The sequence below is a fragment of the Littorina saxatilis genome, linkage group LG8 (genome assembly GCF_037325665.1).
Source record: "Littorina saxatilis isolate snail1 linkage group LG8, US_GU_Lsax_2.0, whole genome shotgun sequence".
Classification (NCBI taxonomy): Eukaryota; Metazoa; Mollusca; class Gastropoda; order Littorinimorpha; family Littorinidae; genus Littorina; species Littorina saxatilis.
This window is the reverse complement of record NC_090252.1, coordinates 57141544-57159750: the sequence shown is the minus strand read 5'-3', so window position 1 is coordinate 57159750 and position 18207 is coordinate 57141544. Positions and strand designations below refer to the sequence as shown.

Below are 18207 nucleotides of genomic sequence, written 5' to 3'. Positions count from 1 at the left end.
CCCACCTTGCTATTCCTTGCACAATTCAATTGGCAGGCATAGAGGAGCTACTGCAAAACTTACCCCCTCCCCTCCCCTCCCCCCTCCGCATGTACCATTTTACTACTCTCTGTATGTCCATAAGGACGTGTTGGAAGAATATGCTTTGCCCAAAGTCTCCATACCTTTGTAGTAAACTTTTGAATATCAATCTCTTCCTCTGTCTACCTGTCTGTCTGTCTGTCTGTCTCTGTCTCTTTCTGTGCCTCCATCCCTCCCTCTCACTATGCCATTTACAAGCTCAGATAGTTCTACAGAGCCTAAAGGGCAAAACGATGCCCCTGAAGCCCTAGCAGCCCTAGGAGGAGAACGACCAGCCGTAAATCATGTGTGAACAACCCAGCCAGGGTCCCGTGGCGGCGGTGCCAGCACACAGACAAGACCTGCCCAGACCTCAGAGACGGCGGGGCGGCCCGGCCCGGGGGATAAGGCGCGGGGGGAAGTGCAGATAGTGTCATCAGTGAGTAACACCAGCTTGGCTCAGGCACCATCTTGGACTACAATTCCAACAACCTCCCGCCTTTTCTGTCTGATAAGACAGGGGCTTGTTTCCCCAACTTCCTTGCTAGTAGCTATCCTGAGCTGACTCTGTTCCTGTAAGATCTTTTCGGCTTCTTTTATTTGGCTTCGTCTTGCAGTTGCATGCTTTTTGACGGAGGTCTTGGAGTTAGGTTGCTGTCAGTATTTCTGGCTCCGCATCTTTCTCTCTCTTCTCTTTCTCTCTCTGTCTGTCAGTCTGTCTGTCTGTCAGTCTGTCTCTCTCTCTCTCTCTCTCTCTCCATCTCTCTTTTTCTCTCTCCCTCCCCTTTCTCTCTCTCTTCTCTTTCTCTCTTTGTCTGTCAGTCTGTCTCTCTCTCTCTCTTTTTCTCTCTCCCTTTCTCTCTTCTCTTTCTCTCTTTGTCTGTCAGTCTCTCTCTCTCCCTTTCTCTCTCTTTATATTTAGTCAAGTTTTGACTAAATATTTTAACATCGAGGGGGAATCGAAACGAGGGTCGTGGTGTATGTGCGTGTGTGTGTGTGTGTGTGTGTGTAGAGCGATTCAGACTAAACTACTGGACCGATCTTTATGAAATTTGACATGAGAGTTCCTGGGTATGAAATCCCCGAACGTTTTTTTCATTTTTTTGATAAATGTCTTTGATGACGTCATATCCGGCTTTTCGTGAAAGTTGAGGCGGCACTGTCACGCCCTCATTTTTCAACCAAATTGGTTGAAATTTTGATCAAGTAATCTTCGACGAAGCCCGGACTTTCGGTATTGCATTTCAGCTTGGTGGCTTAAAAATTAATTGAATGACTTTGGTCATTAAAAATCTGAAAATTGTAAACAAAAATAAAAATTTATAAAACGATCCAAATTTACGTTTATCTTATTCTCCATCATTTGCTGATTCCAAAAACATATAAATATGTTATATTCGGATTAAAAACAAGCTCTGAAAATTAAATATATAAAAATTATTATCAAAATTAAATTGTCCAAATCAATTTAAAAACACTTTCATCTTATATTCCTTGTCGGTTCCTGATTCCAAAAACATATAGATATGATATGTTTGGATTAAAAACACGCTCAGAAAGTTAAAACAAAGAGAGGTACAGAAAAGCGTGCTATCCTTCTTAGCGCAACTACTACCCCGCTCTTCTTGTCAATTTCACTGCCTTTGCCATGAGCGGTGGACTGACGATGCTACGAGTATACGGTCTTGCTGAAAAATGGCATTGCGTTCAGTTTCATTCTGTGAGTTCGACAGCTACTTGACTAAATATTGTATTTTCGCCTTACGCGACTTGTTATATTTAGTCAAGTTTTGACTAAATATTTTAACATCGAGGGGGAATCGAAACGAGGGTCGTGGTGTATGTGCGTGTGTGTCTGTGTGTGTGTGTGTCTGTGTGTGTGTGTGTAGAGCGATTCAGACTAAACTACTGGACCGATCTTTATGAAATTTGACATGAGAGTTCCTGAGTATGAAATCCCCGAACGTTGTTTTCATTTTTTTGATAAATGTCTTTGATGACGTCATATCCGGCTTTTCGTGAAAGTTGAGGCGGCACTGTCACGCCCTCATTTTTCAACCAAATTGGTTGAAATTTTGATCTAGTAATCTTCGACGAAGCCCGGACTTCGGTATTGCATTTCAGCTTGGTGGCTTAAAAATTAATTAATGACTTTGGTCATTAAAAATCGGAAAATTGTAAAAAAAATATTTTTTTTATAAAACGATCTAAATTTACGTTCATCTTATTCTCCATCATTTGCTGATTCCAAAAACATATACATATGTTATATTTGGGTTAACAACAAGCTCTGAAAATTAAAGATATAAAAATGATTATCAAAATTAAATTTTCGAAATCAATTTAAAAACACTTTCATCTTATTCCTTGTCGGTTCCTGATTCCAAAAACATATAGATATGATATGTTTGGATTAAAAACACGCTCAGAAAGTTAAAACGAAGAGAGCTACAGAAAAGCGTGCTATCCTTCTCAGCGCAACGAATACCCCGCTCTTCTTGTCAATTCCACTGGCACTCAGCCTTTGCCACGGACGGTGGAGTGACGATGCTACGAGTATACGGTCTTGCTGAAAAATGGCATTGCGTTCAGTTTCATTCTGTGAGTTCGACAGCTACTTGACTAAATATTGTATTTTCGCCTTACGCGACTTGTTCTTTTCTCTCTCTCTTTGTTCTTTGCTTTCTCCTTTTTTGTTCTTCTCCTTTTTCTCATCTCTCTTTTTGCTTTCTTCTTCTTTTTCTTCTCTTGTTTGTTCACCTCTTTCTCGTCTTTTTCTTGTCCCGGCTTTTGCTCCTTGTCCCAGTTTAAGCTTATGCTCCCGTAATATTACCGTAAAATCCCTAGCATAAGCCCACCCCCCCTGTGCACTGATTTGGGGCAAAATTGGGGGGTGGGCGTTTGCTAGGGATAGACCCCTTTGCACAAAGTAAGTTTTGTGCTCAACCGTGTAATTGAGTGAATACAAACCCCGAAAGCATGTAAGTTAGGTCGTGTGAGTAGAAGTGAAGGAAAAAAAGGGACTTTGAAGCAAAGAAGGCCAACAAGGACAATCATAAGAGAGAGAGAGAGAGAGAGAGAGAGAGAGAGAGAGAGAGAGAGAGAGAGAGAGAGAGAGAGAGAGAGAGAGAGAGAGAGAGAGAGAAAGAGAGAGAGAGAGAGAGAGAGAGAGAGAGAGAGAGAGAGAGAGAGAGAGAGAGAGAGAGAGAGAGAGAAAAGGACTGGCTCTTCTGAAAACAACACGAGCATAGTCATTCATATAAATTTATAAAGTAAAAAGAAAATCGCCAGACCTTTGCAAGGACAAACAATAACAACACAATTCCGGGAAAAAGAAACTTGATGAAATGTCGAAATGTCAACACCAATGAAACCCTTTCTTTCTGTACAGGGAAGACATTACACGATCGTCTTTGGAAATGAAACGTTAACTGAACTTGGATTTTGTCTTCAAAAGGCCCAATCTTTCTGAGAAAGAAAAACCCACAAACTTAGGAAAAAAAAGAGAAGAGAAACTCGAACAAACATGAACGATGGGTGGGAGTGAGGAGAGGGGACAAAGAATAAGAAAAAAAGGAAAGAAACACGAAAAGGTAAAGAAGGGGAAAAAGATGACTTTTAGAACAGTCTGCACAAATCCTAGTCAAAGTGAGCTTATAGTCTCTTTGAAAAAAGCAGGGTGGGCGTTTGCTAGGTAGTTACCCCTGTGCACAACTTTTGGCCCAAAGTGGGGGGTGGGCGTTTGCTAGATGGTGGGCTTATGCTAGGGATTTCACGGTAATTGTGTTTCCACGTTACGAAAGTGAACAAGCATTACACATTGTTCTGCATTACACACTTTTTTTTTAATTTGGCGTTTTAGCGTAACGCGAGTCAATCAAGCAATGTTGCTTACGAAATTGGATTCAAGTTTTGAAACGTTGCATGAAACTAATCTACGGTTGTATTACAACTCCATTATAACAAACATTTAATTTCAAATGTAGCCGATGAAAAAAGCAAAGTGAACATTTAGCCGCAATCAGAACCATCATAAACATAAACATAAACATAAACACGAACTGGACGTAAGTGTCGAGCTCCCAGTTACGAAGTTGACAGATCTAGAGGGAACGTTTTGGTGATCAAACAAATCATGTTTCTTTCATTCCGTACGACCGAGTAATTGCTTCATCAAACAGCATGTCACAAATTATCCGCCATTTTGGCTTTTCGATTTGACATATTCGCCCAACTTACGAATACAAAACACTTTATTTGTTAGTGTAAATATTGTTTAATAGCTTTAGCATCATCAAGCAACATTCAGACACACATAAATAAGTGTAGAAACGAACAAAACTGTCAAACTTTGTATTACAATCCAATGACCATATGTGGTACCCAACTCCAGAGAACAACCCATATACCATAGTCTGTTTAGGTATTTGCTTTTTACTTTGTTAGTTTTTTTTACATTTTAATCAAGTTTTCACTACATGTTTTCAGATAGACCAGAAAATTGCTGGATCAGAATTATAATATTATCTGGAATTCGGAAATATGATTCTATCCAGATATTGTCTGGATAGGATCGGGATTCCGATCTGAGCCATGACATGTACTCTGATTTGTTCAAGTGCTTTGTCAAAAGTGCATCCTGAACGAGGCAAATTGCACAAACAATTTGTGATGAAAAATATGTTTTTGCTGTGACTTAATAAACCTTATTGCTAATTGTGCAGATCCTCCACAAGTTGAACTAGGCATCAAAAACCAAACTGAAGGGCGTGACTACCTTCGGACAGGAGACAGTTTGACCTGTACAGTGAAAGCCGGGAAGCCTCCAGTTGAATCTGTCCGTTTCTATTGCCTCAATCCTCACCTCCGAGATGCAGATGACGTCATATCTGCAACTTCCGTATCAAGTTCTCTTGACGTGTATACTAGCCCAGATGACATAGAAACGTTGACGAGATGCTTTTGCAAAGCTACTTTGAAGATAAAGTCGGAACTGTATGAATTTACTTCTTCCTCTGAATATCGTTTTGAGAGTAAGTAACAAGTCGCGTAAGGCGAAATTACTACAATTAGTCAAGCTGTGGAACTCACAGAATGAAACTGAACGCACTGCATTTTTTCACAATGACCGTAGTCCGCCGCTTGTGCAAAACGGAGTAAAACTGACGAGCCCGTTCAGCGCGGTAGTGGTTTTGCTGTGCTGCATAGCACGCTTTTCTATACCTCTCTTCGTTTTAACTTTCTGAGCGTGTTTGTAATCCAAACATATCATAACTATATGTTTCTGGAATCAGGAACCGACAAGGAATAAGATGAAATTGTTTTTAAATCGATTTTCGGAAATTTAATTTTGATCTCAATGTTTATATTTTTAATTTTCAGAGCTTGTCTTCAATCCAAATATAACATATTTATATGTTTTTGGAATCAGAAAATGATGTAAAATAAGATGAACGTAAATTTGGATCGTTTTATATATATATAAAAAAAAATTATTACAATTTTCAGATTTTTAATGACCAAAGTCATTAATTAATTTTTAAGCCACCAAGCTGAAATGCAATACCGAAGTCCGGCCTTCGTCGAAGATTGCTTTACAAAAATGTCAATCAATTTGATTGAAAAATGAGGGTGTGACAGTGCCGCCTCAACTTTTACAAAAAGCCGGATATGACGTCATCAAAAGTTTTTATCGAAAAAATGAAAACAAATTCCGGGGATATCATTCCCAGGAACTCTCATGTCAAATTCCATAAAGATCAGTCCAGTAGTTTGGTCTGAATCGCTCTACACACACACACGCACAGACAGACACCCACACATACACCACGACCCTCGTCTCGATTCCCCCTCTATGTTAAAACATTTAGTCAAAACTTGACTAATGTAAAAACACGTTGAGTAAGGCGACATTACAACATTTAGTCAATCTGTTGAACTCACAGAATAAAACTGAACGCAATGCATTTTTTTCACCAAGACAAACCAGCTTCGTCAATCCCCGCGGTAGAAGGAAATTGCTCACTTTTTCCAGTGCAACACGAAGTGAAACTAATTAGCCAGTATAGCGAATTGCGGTAAGCAGGAAAGCGCGCTTTTCTGTATTCTTTTTAACTTTCTGAGCTTTTTTTTGAATAAAACATATTATACCTATATGTTTTTGAAATCAGGAAATGATATAGAATAAGATGAAATCATTTTTGGATCGATTTCTTCAATAATAATCGTAGTTCTGTATAACCTATTTTCGTTAATTGTGATCACATCTTAATAGTAAACATATGACATATGCATCTATTTTTAGATTTATAATTTGATGTAGAATACGATGCAATCATTTTAATATCGTCGAAGATTACTTGACCAAAATGTCAACCAATTTAGTTGAAAAATGAAAACGGGACAATGCCGCCTTAACTTTCACAAGCCGGATATGACGTCATCATAGACATCTATCCAAAACAAGAAAAAAATGGTCTAAGGATATCATAATCAAGAACTACCATGTGAAGTTTCATAAAGATCGGTCCAGTACTTTTTTTCGGAATCGCTCTACACGCACACACACACACACACACACACACACACACACACACACACACACACACACACACACACACACACATACACACACCCACACATACACACACCACACCCTCATTCTCAATGTAAAAAAACCCAAGAAAACAAGCAAACAACCACACTGACCAAACAACAAGACTATATATAGAAACTGTCATTGCACCAGATGTTGTTTTTATCAACAGTCCCAGTTGTACTGGTGAGTTAACCAGTGACATTTTGGAACCTCTAACTAGGATGGACAAATCACAAACCCAGGAATCGCATATTGTGGAATAGTTTAACATTCACCCGACGTCGTTATCAACTACACACGGAAGACATCGTCGGGCCGTGCGGACCCATGCTTCTCAAAGAAGGAAACATGTGCATCCCCTTCCAAAGACGCGGTGGTTAAATTTCCGCGAGAAGTAATTAGATTAAATTATTAATTTAATTGTTACCGTGCGTACTACAGCTTCTCAGGAAATATGTGCATACCCTTCTGTAGACGTCGTGGGGCCGTGTGAACCCACATTGTTATTGTATGGATCCTTCTTTGAGAAACATGGGTCCGCACGGCCCCACAATGTCTTCCGTGTGTAGTCTAAATTTGACCTTTGTTTTTGTAATTACTTCTCGCTGAAATTTAATGATCGTGTACGACATAAGAGCTTTTGAGATGCCGGAGGCATTCTTAAAAGCTCATTCAAATATTCCAACTGGTTTAAGAGATATGTACAAATAAACACCCTTCTGGGTCCAAGCGGACCCATGACCACCAGCGAAGGTTAAGGCCACAGATGGCACGACATTTTGGTCCAAACACGTATTTTATGTTCTCATCATTTTTGGTACTTTGTGCGAAGTAATGTTGTCATCGTGAACCGCTTTCTTGCAATAAAGCGATCATTTTCAAATATTTCATTACTATTTGACACCATTTTGAAAACTGTTGATGCTGTTATATCAGAATCGTTTTTTGAACACAAACACCGCCAATACTAACTATTTATGTTCGAGACTTATTGTTCAATCTGCTTACGTTTATAAACTTCATCAGAAATGATGTCTCTACCTAGTAAAAGAGAGACTTTGTGTGATTTTTTTGTGGAATAATTTTAGAAGTTATGTCAAAGTACAAAAACTTGCTTTTTCTGAAATTTATTTGGTGCTTGTGGTTTCTACCCAGAGAACAAAATCTGTTCACACATTTAAACAAGTTGCTCTGTTACAATATCTAGGGGCCCGTTTAGAGTAAACTAAAACATACTTTAAATCTATATCGTTATTATTCTGGAAGATGAATGTATTCCAATAACTACATGTTTTACCCTAAAAAGGTCGCAAAAAACTTCAATTCTGACCCATAAGTCCTTCAAATATTACTTTATAGGACAAAAAAACCACTATTACTGATTTTTGTTTTTATCTAGGACCTTTACAAAAAAGTGAAAAGCTTTCCAAAGAAACAAAGCTTAATTTCCCTGCCATCTTTGCCCTTAATACTGGCGCAGGAAAAACTCACATTTGAAATGTCCACATAACGCCGGGAACCATATATGTTAATAAACAGCTCGATACGTTCTGGAAGTACCAATGCTCAGTTTCTCAGTTTCAGGTTTTCTTAGCAAGCCCTGTAGTGCAGATATTTTAAATGCATTATCTTCACCTTTGTACAGATGTGCCCAGTGACATACAGTTACGTGTTGGACCTTCAGACTTTGTCAGCAACGGTTTGCAGGCTTTCACCTTGACTTGCAATGCTACTGATATCTACCCCCCACCTACGTACATCTGGAGTGGTGTTACCTGTGACAAGCAGATTCCTGAAAACACCTGCACCTTTACTCCCGACCCTTCAGATTACGATCAAAAATATGTGACTTGTGCAGCAAGCACCTCAACTGGAACTACTTCCAAGACACTTCAATTGAACTTCACCTGTGAGTTCACAGTAATGGCAAAGATGTGCTTAATTGTGTCCGTGTTTGTGCTTATTTTTCCTTCTGTTTTTTTTCACACCTTGTTCTTCCTTCCTTCCTTCCTTCCTTCCTTCCTTCCTTCCTTCCTTCCTTTTATTCTCTCTTTCTTTCTTTCTTCTTCGTGCGTACCTACAAAATAACTCAGCGAAGTCTCATTCTTGCTCATTATCTCTCTGGAGATCGCACAGTTATTTTTTCCTGGTTTTACACCTGTACCAGTTGTCATGATTTTACTGGGATGGTATGCACATGGGAAAAAGGAACTGCGCCTGTTTTTCGTCGGTACGTGGTGCTGTCTTCGAGAGTTTTGTCTTCCTTACGACTGCTCATCTTTTACATTGGCAATGCAGGTCTTTAATTAGGCCACATCAGCAACGACTTATCTCTCTAAATCTAGTGTACTCGAAGTTGTTGTACTGTGTTTGAGACGCAGTGTACCCTTCTCAGGCATTTACCTCGAAAGTTGGATGTTTTCTTTGTTGAGCCCGCGATTTGCATCCCTACCAGAGGATGGAAATAATAAGAGGAGATTCTGTACCTATCAGAGAAACTGTGAAGTCCCTTGGAGTCCATGCATCTAACTCCAGACTTCGTCCAATCAACAACATTTGAAGTCTACATGAGCACGGGAAGAAGTAGAAGATTTTTACATTTAGGGACAACACATACAGTTTTGATTTCCCCTATTCCGCACAGCCTTGTCATTGACGCCGTCACTCCTGTTATTTCAATTTCAACTCGGTTTGCGATATTGTTTAAAACAATGGGTACCTCCATCCAACAGGATTACCAAAAGCATCTGCAGCTCTTGATTTGCATATCTTATTGCAGATCCTCCGCCTCAGAAGCCTGTTATCCAATCAAAAAGGAAACTAGTTAAGGAAATCCGGATTGGAGACCAGCTGACGTGCACAGTAACAGGCGGAAAACCTCTTGTTGACTCTGTCTACTTCCACTGCACAAATCCTGATCTTCCCGACAAAATTGACAATGTGAGCGACAAATTCGTGACCAGTTCCATCATAGTGACTTCTGCTCACCTTGACAGCAACACTGTGATGGCATGTGCCTGTAATGCTACATGGCAGATAAAGCCAGAATACTATCAACAATCTACCACTGCTGTGCTAATCATTGAAAGTGAGTGTACACCATTCAAAATGGCAGCACAATGCCCCGTTCACCTAAACATTGTATTGCCTGTTTGCGGTTTGTCTGACACATAGTTTTTCAGAGATTTCTCGCCAAATATACACATTTTAGTATGTGATTGAGAACAAAACATGTTCCGCAAAGTATACCTACTTTGATTTTGTTTCTTCATCTCTTAACTAACCAGTGCCTTTTCTGTATTTTGTATTTGTCATCCATGCATGGCGGCGTCTTTTACAATGCACAGCCCTTCCCGTGTAAACGATTGGGCTCACTACCTCAGCCTGTTACTTTGACAGATACCAGGAATCACCAAGCTGGATGTTTTCTGTGCAGAGTTAGATTCGCTATGAATCAATGTCCATAAAGCCACACGTGTAATTCTTCAAAATGTATTCATAAAATGTCCCGGTGCAGGAAGATGTCATGATGCTGATTATTGATATGTGTCCAAATTGATAGATGGTATATCCTATGTAAAAGCCTTGGCAGATCTGACATAGTGGGAATAACTATTTTTGAAGGTCTGTGCCTTTAAGCCTGTATAGACGGCTCAATTGTTTAAAATACATAGCGGCAATGACAGCAGAGTGGCACGAGGCAGGCAGTGCGGAACAGATGCCACCAAATTGACCTGCATTTAAAAAAAAACTTATTCGGAGGCTCTGAAAAGGGAACACATTTTGCTCATTCCAAGTAGTCGTTGTGTAGACATAAATAACAAGAAGGATGTTAGGACTTAAGCAAATGCTAATTAGATTAGGTATTCGTTTGACTAACTTTGTTTTTATCCACATAATCAAATCTGTGTAAAATTTGAGATATTTTCATAAACCATATTTCAGGCAACCCGCAGATGGACAATACCGTGCAATTGTTTTTTTACTCCTGCAACGCGATGTCTTTCCCTTTAACAGATATATGTGTTGCAGTGTACACTTCTCATAACAGTCAATGCCGTATGTAACTTGTACCCTCCGGTATCTGCTTTTTGTTCGTGTTTGTTTGTTTGCTTTTCCCTGTCCCCCGACATAACGGGGAGGGGGGAGGGGGATTTGAAGTATATGATAATGCACGTCCACACAAATATATGTGCATGCATTGTATTACTTAGTTGTAACTTTTTGAAGATAAAAATTATACTTAATATTTCCCCCCAGATATTTCAACGTCCTCTCCTTCTGAGAATTCCCAATGCGATCTGGTGATCCAGGCTCACGCTGCAGGACGCGACTTTCTGACAACTGGAGACACTGTGACTTGCACTGCAACAGGCATCAGCTCTCAAGTTGACTCTGTTCACTTCTACTGCATCAACCCCGACCTTCCTGATGGAGACGACGACATCAATGCAACGTCTGTGTCAAGCTCTGTCACGGTGCCGAATGTTCCTGAGAGCACGGAGAACAACATGGAATGCTTCTGTAACGCCTCTTGGAGTCCGGGACTGTTTGACCTGAACGCCACTGCTACATTCCACATTCAGGGTTAGTACAGATTCACTTTTGTTTTGTAGACATATTTTACACGTTGTGTATATGTCACGGTGGAAAGTGGAATTTAGAGGAATCTGAGATTCCCCTAGGGGAAAGTAGAATTCCAGTTTCCCCTCGAGGAAACTGGAATTCTACTTTCCTCTGGATTATTGCCAGATGAAACTGGAATTCAATCTCTAGGGGAAAGTAGAATTCTACTTTGCCCTAGTGGAAACTGGAATCAGACTTGAAAATTGCTTCTAACTGAATTCAGTGTTTGATGTATCGTTTTATATCAAATATTGAAAAGTATGTGATTTCGATAATCTGTTGGTGGAATTAAGCTTTAGCTCTGTCACAAATCAAACACTTTGTTCTTGTATTCTGCACAGTCTTGCCACTGCCACTTTCACTGTTATCAATGGTTTATTTGTGTTATGCATACTGTTTGTATAACTATTCTAGAAACGTATGTTTTGCAGACCGTCCTAATTCATGCATAGTTGTAATGACTCAGTCCTTACATTTACACATGTGCTCAATGCAAAATAACGATTACCACAATGCCTTGTTTGTTCAATTACTAGGTGAAACTAGATACGATACGTGGACCATGATTAGCGGAGTCGTTGGTGGATCGCTTGCATTCCTCGTCATCGTCATCATCGTCCTTGTTATCATCATTTGCAGAAGTAAGTTGGTAATTAAAGGATTCAGGGGTGAAAGAGAGAGAGAGAGAGAGAGAGAGAGAGAGAGAGAGAGAGAGAGAGAGAGAGAGAGAGAGAGAGAGATAGAGAGAGATAGGCAGACAGACATACAGACAGAGAGACAGAGAGACAGACAGACAGACAGACAGAGAAAAAGATCGAGACAGAGACAGGGGAGAGATTATGTGTCCGTATATGGGTAGCTGTTGTGTGTTACACATTGTCTATTGTATATATATGCCATTTTGTAGAGTTAGAAAACATGTCCTTGTACTTTTACAGATTACAATCGTTTCCGTTGTCGTATTCAAAAGGCAATGTTAATCAAGAAAGTCACGTAAGGAAGTATATCAGCAGAAATAAATAGAAAAGGAGAACTGCTATTCTCAGTGTGTAACTGTTGACTGAAGAATGTGCACAAAGAATTATGTTGCAAACAGTATGATCGGTTGTAATAACATAAAACAAGGTTGTTTCCGCTACAATGGTACATTTAGGCTTAAATGTTGTATTCAAATAAATATTGCATACACACATTCAACCATATCAATCGAGTATAACGAACTATGCTTACAAATAAAATTGCACTTTTTCCCTGTCAGATTTGCAAATCTACCGGTAAAACAAGAAACAAGATGTCTCGTCTACATGAGCACAAATCCCAAAACAGATAGACTAGCAACTAACGTTACAAAAATTAGAATAAAACAAAATGTTTAGGTTATTAGAACGTTTATTTGTGGAAACAAACCTATATTTTTAATCAGTAACTCCCCCAAAAAATCGGCGTATGATGCCTGAATGGCGGGGTAAAAAGGTCATACTCGTGCAAAACCATGAGTGAACATGGGAGTTTCAGCCCATGAACAAAGAAGAAGAAGAAGAAGAAGAAGAAGAAGAAGAAGAAGAAGAAGAAGAAGAAGAAGAAGAAGAAGAAGAAGAAGAAGAAGAAGAAGAAGAAGAAGAAGAAGAAGAAGAAGAAGGAGGAGGAGGAGGAGGAAAAGAATCAACTACAAAACGTTCCAATAACCTACAATTCTTGTTTTCTGATTCTCGTCTACATGTCGGTACAATTTTCACTATATATATCTTAATAATAATAATAATAATAAATAATAATAATAATAATAATAATAATAATAATAATAATAATAATAATAATTGTCAGTAAGTACTGGTGTCACATGACTGATGTGAACCAGTTGATTGGCTAATGGCGATGCGCTAAAACTGTTAGCGCACTCTTGGAGTGCGCTAACTTTTCCACAGAGCGTATTCTTCCGCCCTTTGCCTAAGCAAGACTGTGCTCTCATCCTCAGAATTAATTACTGACATGTAGCTTATATTCTCCACAATACCAAATGACCATAAATTCCCTGCTTCTCAATTAAAGCAGAAGTGGGTTTTTTTTCTGACAGATTGCATGTGCCTGTGCCACAGTGCCACTGATCTAAAAATAGAAGCCGCTGTGTTTCATCTGATTTTCGCCGACTTGCATAGATTTTTCTCATATGCCGTGTTAGTGGCATGTAGCTTATCATCCACATTACCAAATGATGAGTTAGTATAAAATTCCCACCCGCTAGCAGAAAACACAAGTGTTATTCCGATAACGTACCAGCTAGACCAGTTTGGAAGACTGACTCGATCGACTCTGTCATACGTAGCACTGACTACACTGAAATACGACTGCATCAGTTCAGTAAATGAATGGTTTCCGAATTATTATTTCAAGGCAAGAACAATCGTAATCGAAAACGTGTAGGGTTCAGAACGTTCTTACCATATATAAGACTTATTACCAGCCTGCCTCGTGCGTGCAGACTCAGTGCAGACTGCATGCAGTGGTTTGATTGCCCTAGCAGACGACATAAACCCCGCTCAGCAAATTAACATGTTGGGCAAATGTGAACGAAAAAACGATGGGGATATAATACGTGTAGGGTTCAGAGCATTCTTACCGTTCATATTTAGTACCAGACTCCCCGATGAGTGAAGATACCACACGAGAAACATGCCACATTTATTTTGAAAATGTGCCGCTTTCCGTCGACCTTGGCAAGGGGCAAAACTCTGCACAGTCAATCTGTCGAAGCTCGATGAAGGTTTCGAATCGCAAATTAAGAGCACAGTCCTTTCTCCGAGTTTAAATGAGGTCTCTATGAAAGATCATCACTTTTTAGCTTAACGATACACTGGAATTTACCAACAGAAATTAAAACAAGAGTTTGCGTGTGACGAAAGCACGACACACTTGAGACAGCCCACACAAAAGTAGATCCAGTGACACAAACCTGACCACACAGTTACGCCTATCCAAATGCGCGTTGCAAAATGTGCGTTTTGAATCTTCTTTTTTTCTCTGGCGGTACTGACAATATCGTTATTGAAACAATCCCAGTGCACTAAGGGATTTATAGAGCAAATCTCGAAAATAATTATTGAACTCAGCGCTATGCGCTTCGTTCAATAATGAATTTTCTCGATTTGCTCTATAAATCCCTTAGTGCACTGGGATGTCTCAATAACTTAAATAATAATAATAATAATAATAATAATAATAATAATAATAATAATAATAATAATAATTGTCAGTAAGTACTGGTGTCACATGACTGATGTGAACCAGTTGATTGGCTAATGGCGATGCGCTAAAACTGTTAGCGCACTCTTGGAGTGCGCTAACTTTTCCACAGAGCGTATTCTTCCGCCCTTTGCCTAAGCGAGAGTGTACTCTCATCCTCAGAATTAATTAATGACATGTAGCTTATATTCTCCACAATACCAATGATTATGACCATACATTTCCTGCTTCTCAATTAAAGCAGAAGTGGTTTTTTTTTCTGACAGATTGCATGTGCCTGTGCCACAGTTGCCACTGATCTAAAAATAGAACCCGCTGTGTCTAATTTTTCAGTTTCGACTTGCGAAGATTCCTCTCATAATTATGCCATGTTAGTGGCATGTAGCTTATTATCCACATTACAAAATGATGAGTTAGTATACAATTCCCAGCAGCTAACAGAAAACACAAGTGTTATTCCGATAACGTAGCAGCTAGATCAGCACGTAGCAGACTACACTGAAATACGACTGCATCTATTCAGTAAATGAATGTTTTCCGAATTATTATTTCAAGGCAAGAACAATCGGAATCGAAAACGTGTAGGGTTTAGAACGTTCTTACCATATATAAGACTTATTACAGCCTGCCTCATGCGTGCAGGCTCAGTGCAACGTGACGAGCAATTTTTGTTTTTGAAATGATACTCAGTGCAGTGGTTCGATTGCCATAGCCTAGCAGACGACATAAATCCCGCTCAGCAAATTAACATGTTGGGCAAATGTGAACGATAAAACGATGGGGATATAATACGCGTAGGGTTCAGAGCATTCTTACCGTTCATATTTAGTACCAGACTCCCCGATGAGTGAAAATACCACACGAGAAACATGCCACATTTATTTTGAAAATCAATCAATCAATGAGTCTTATATCGCGCATATTCCGTGGTACAGTTCTGGCGCTCTGCAGTGATGCCGTGTGAGATGAAATTTTATACGGCCAGTAGATTGCAGCCATTTCGGCGCATATTTACCTTTCACGGCCTATTATTCCAAGTCACACGGGTATAGGTAGACAATTATTAACTGTGCCTAAGCAATTTTGCCAGGAAAGACCCTTTTGTCAATCGTGGGATCTTTAACGTGCACACCCAATGTAGTGTACACGGGGGGAGGTTCGGACACCGAAGAGAGTCTGCACACAAAGTTGACTCTGTGAAATAAATTTCCGCCGAACCTGGGATCGAACTCACGCTGACAGCGGCCAACTGAATACAAATCCAGCGCGCTACCAACTGAGCTATATACCCGCCCATGTGCTTACCGTCGACCTTGGCAATGGGCAACACTCTGCACAGTCAATCTGTCGAAGCTCGATGAAGGTTTCGAATCGCAAATAACTAAGAGCACAGTCCTTTCTCCGAGTTTAAATGAGGTCTCTATGAAAGATCATCACTTTTTAGCTTAACGCTACACTGGAATTTACCAACAGAAATTAAAACATGAGTTTGCGTGTGACGAAAGCACGACACACTTGAAACAGCCCACACAAAAGTAGATCTGACACAAACCTGAACACACAGTTACGCCTATCCAAATGCGCGTTGCAAAATTTGGGTTTTGAATCTTCTTTTTTCTCTGGCGGTACTGACAATATTGTTATTGAAACAATCCCAGTGCACTAAGGGATTTATAGAGCAAATCTCGAAAATAATTATTGAACTCAGCGCTATGCGCTTCGTTCAATAATGAATTTTCTCGATTTGCTCTATAAATCCCTTAGTGAACTGGGATGTCTCAATAACTTAAATAATAAAACATTCTTTTATAGCGCTGTTCACCGCTAAATGGCAGTCTCATGGCGCTTTATATTATACATTACAATTTAACATTTTACATATAAAAAGTTTCTCGTAAGAAATAACATACAACCATTAAAACAAAATTCATAGACAACGACCACTTATAGTTATATAAGATATTAATCTAAAAAAAATAAAACATACAAAAAATATTTTCCCAGGTCGAAACAGTAGAGCTGAAAGGGAATCAAAGAACAGAGTCTCCCTGGTGAATCTGGAGATCCCAGAACTGCCCATGCAGACGGTGAACGCTGCAGTGCCGGGTCCCAAACAGGGCGTATCCATGTCCACATTGACTGACGGAACTGTGTACGGCTTTGGTTGTCACAATGCGTCCTCCTCCACATCAAGATCCAAGAGTAAGTATAGGCTTCTGTTGATTTTTGTACAGTTTGGGTCACATTTGCGTTTTTATTTTTATTTTTATTTTTTTCCAAATGACTGTGTATTGTTGCTGTTATTAGTATTATTATATTTAAGATTGATTGTAAGGCTCTTATGTGTATTGTTGCCGTTGTTAAGATTATTATATTTAAGATTGATTGTAAGGCGCTTAGAACTATTTTAGGATTTGCAAAGCGCTGAGTTCAATAACTATTTTCAAGATTTGCTCTATACATCTCTTAGCGCACTGTGATTGTTTCAATTACGATATTGTCAGTAGCGACAATAGATTAGAACGTTTGACAAGTCACATTTTTCTGCGGGCGTTTGGATACATTGTGGACAGGTCGAGTTAGATCTACTTTTGTGTGTGTGTGTCGGCTTTGCACATTTCGGGGGTATTGACGGTGTAATGGCCGACAATGCATTTTACGATTTGATTACCCTCTTACGAACTATGTTATTGATCAGTTTACTACAAATGTGTCCTTTTGCTGCAGGCGCTTCATTGTATGGCCACTGACACATACACATGCTTAGGCAAAGACCCTCACCCTCTTAGTCGGACCCTCACAGCAGTCGGACGCCCTGTTACTCAGGGGAAACAACCGAGAGTCCGCAGTTGCCTCGTTTTCGATAGCCAAGATGTCTGCCTCCATGTGGGTGCTGTTTTGAGTGAATTCGATTGATTTTGACGGATTTTATTGCGTTTTTCTGGACATCTTTGGTTCGATTCTCTAACATGGCGAATCGGCGCTATACTGTTGAGGAAGCTGTTCGTATTTTGATGGATATTCCCGGCAATGGAGATGAAAGTGAAGATGAAAATGTGGTGGGAGGCGAGGGAGACATTGTTCAAAATGAAAGGGAAATTGAAAGTGACGAAAGTGAGAGTGATAACGTCGCGTGGAAGGGGGCGTGGCAGAAGGGGACAAGGCAGGGGTGGGAGGGGTGGGACAGGTAGGAAAAGAACCGACACAGTTGATAATTCTCGTCAGGAAGATCCAACATTTCCACGTGAGTATCCTATATACATAGATGTTTCTTTCCTCTACTGTTGTCCTAACAGTTTTTATGCAATCTCAATTCAACACACCCTATTTTTAGAAATATCGTCAAAAATCTCATATTATGGCTAACCTGTTGCAAAAACAAAAAAATGAATAAGGCATATCTCAAAACTAAAATCATTCAACTATGCTGACAAAAGGCCAATAAAAATGTCTACATTAGTTTTGACTGGATATTTTTAATATTTACAAGCATAAAATAGCATTTTGTCTATATTTTCACTAATAAACTGAATAAATTGGATTATCCGCCCCTTGCGTAAAACATTGTCTGCCCCTTTTGAGTAATTTGTGGTATTATTGGAATCTCCAATCATATACCTACACATACATATATGTTTCTTTCCCCTACTGTTATCCTAACAGTTTTTATGCACTCTCAAATC

At 39.5% G+C, this 18207-nt stretch overlaps 1 protein-coding gene across 1 annotated transcript in view; it reads left to right on the top strand.

The window, feature by feature from the left end:
- Nucleotides 1–4784: 4784 nt before the first annotated feature.
- LOC138973926 (uncharacterized) overlaps nucleotides 4785–18207 on the top strand; it is a gene marked incomplete at its 5' end in the record, with an annotated part of 14930 nt that continues 1507 nt past the window's right edge. Inside the window, 6 exon segments of the mRNA XM_070346634.1 lie at nucleotides 4785–5093; nucleotides 8304–8567; nucleotides 9438–9746; nucleotides 10919–11245; nucleotides 11821–11925; nucleotides 16529–16726. Of these exon segments, the coding sequence (XP_070202735.1) occupies nucleotides 4785–5093; nucleotides 8304–8567; nucleotides 9438–9746; nucleotides 10919–11245; nucleotides 11821–11925; nucleotides 16529–16726 (1512 nt within the window).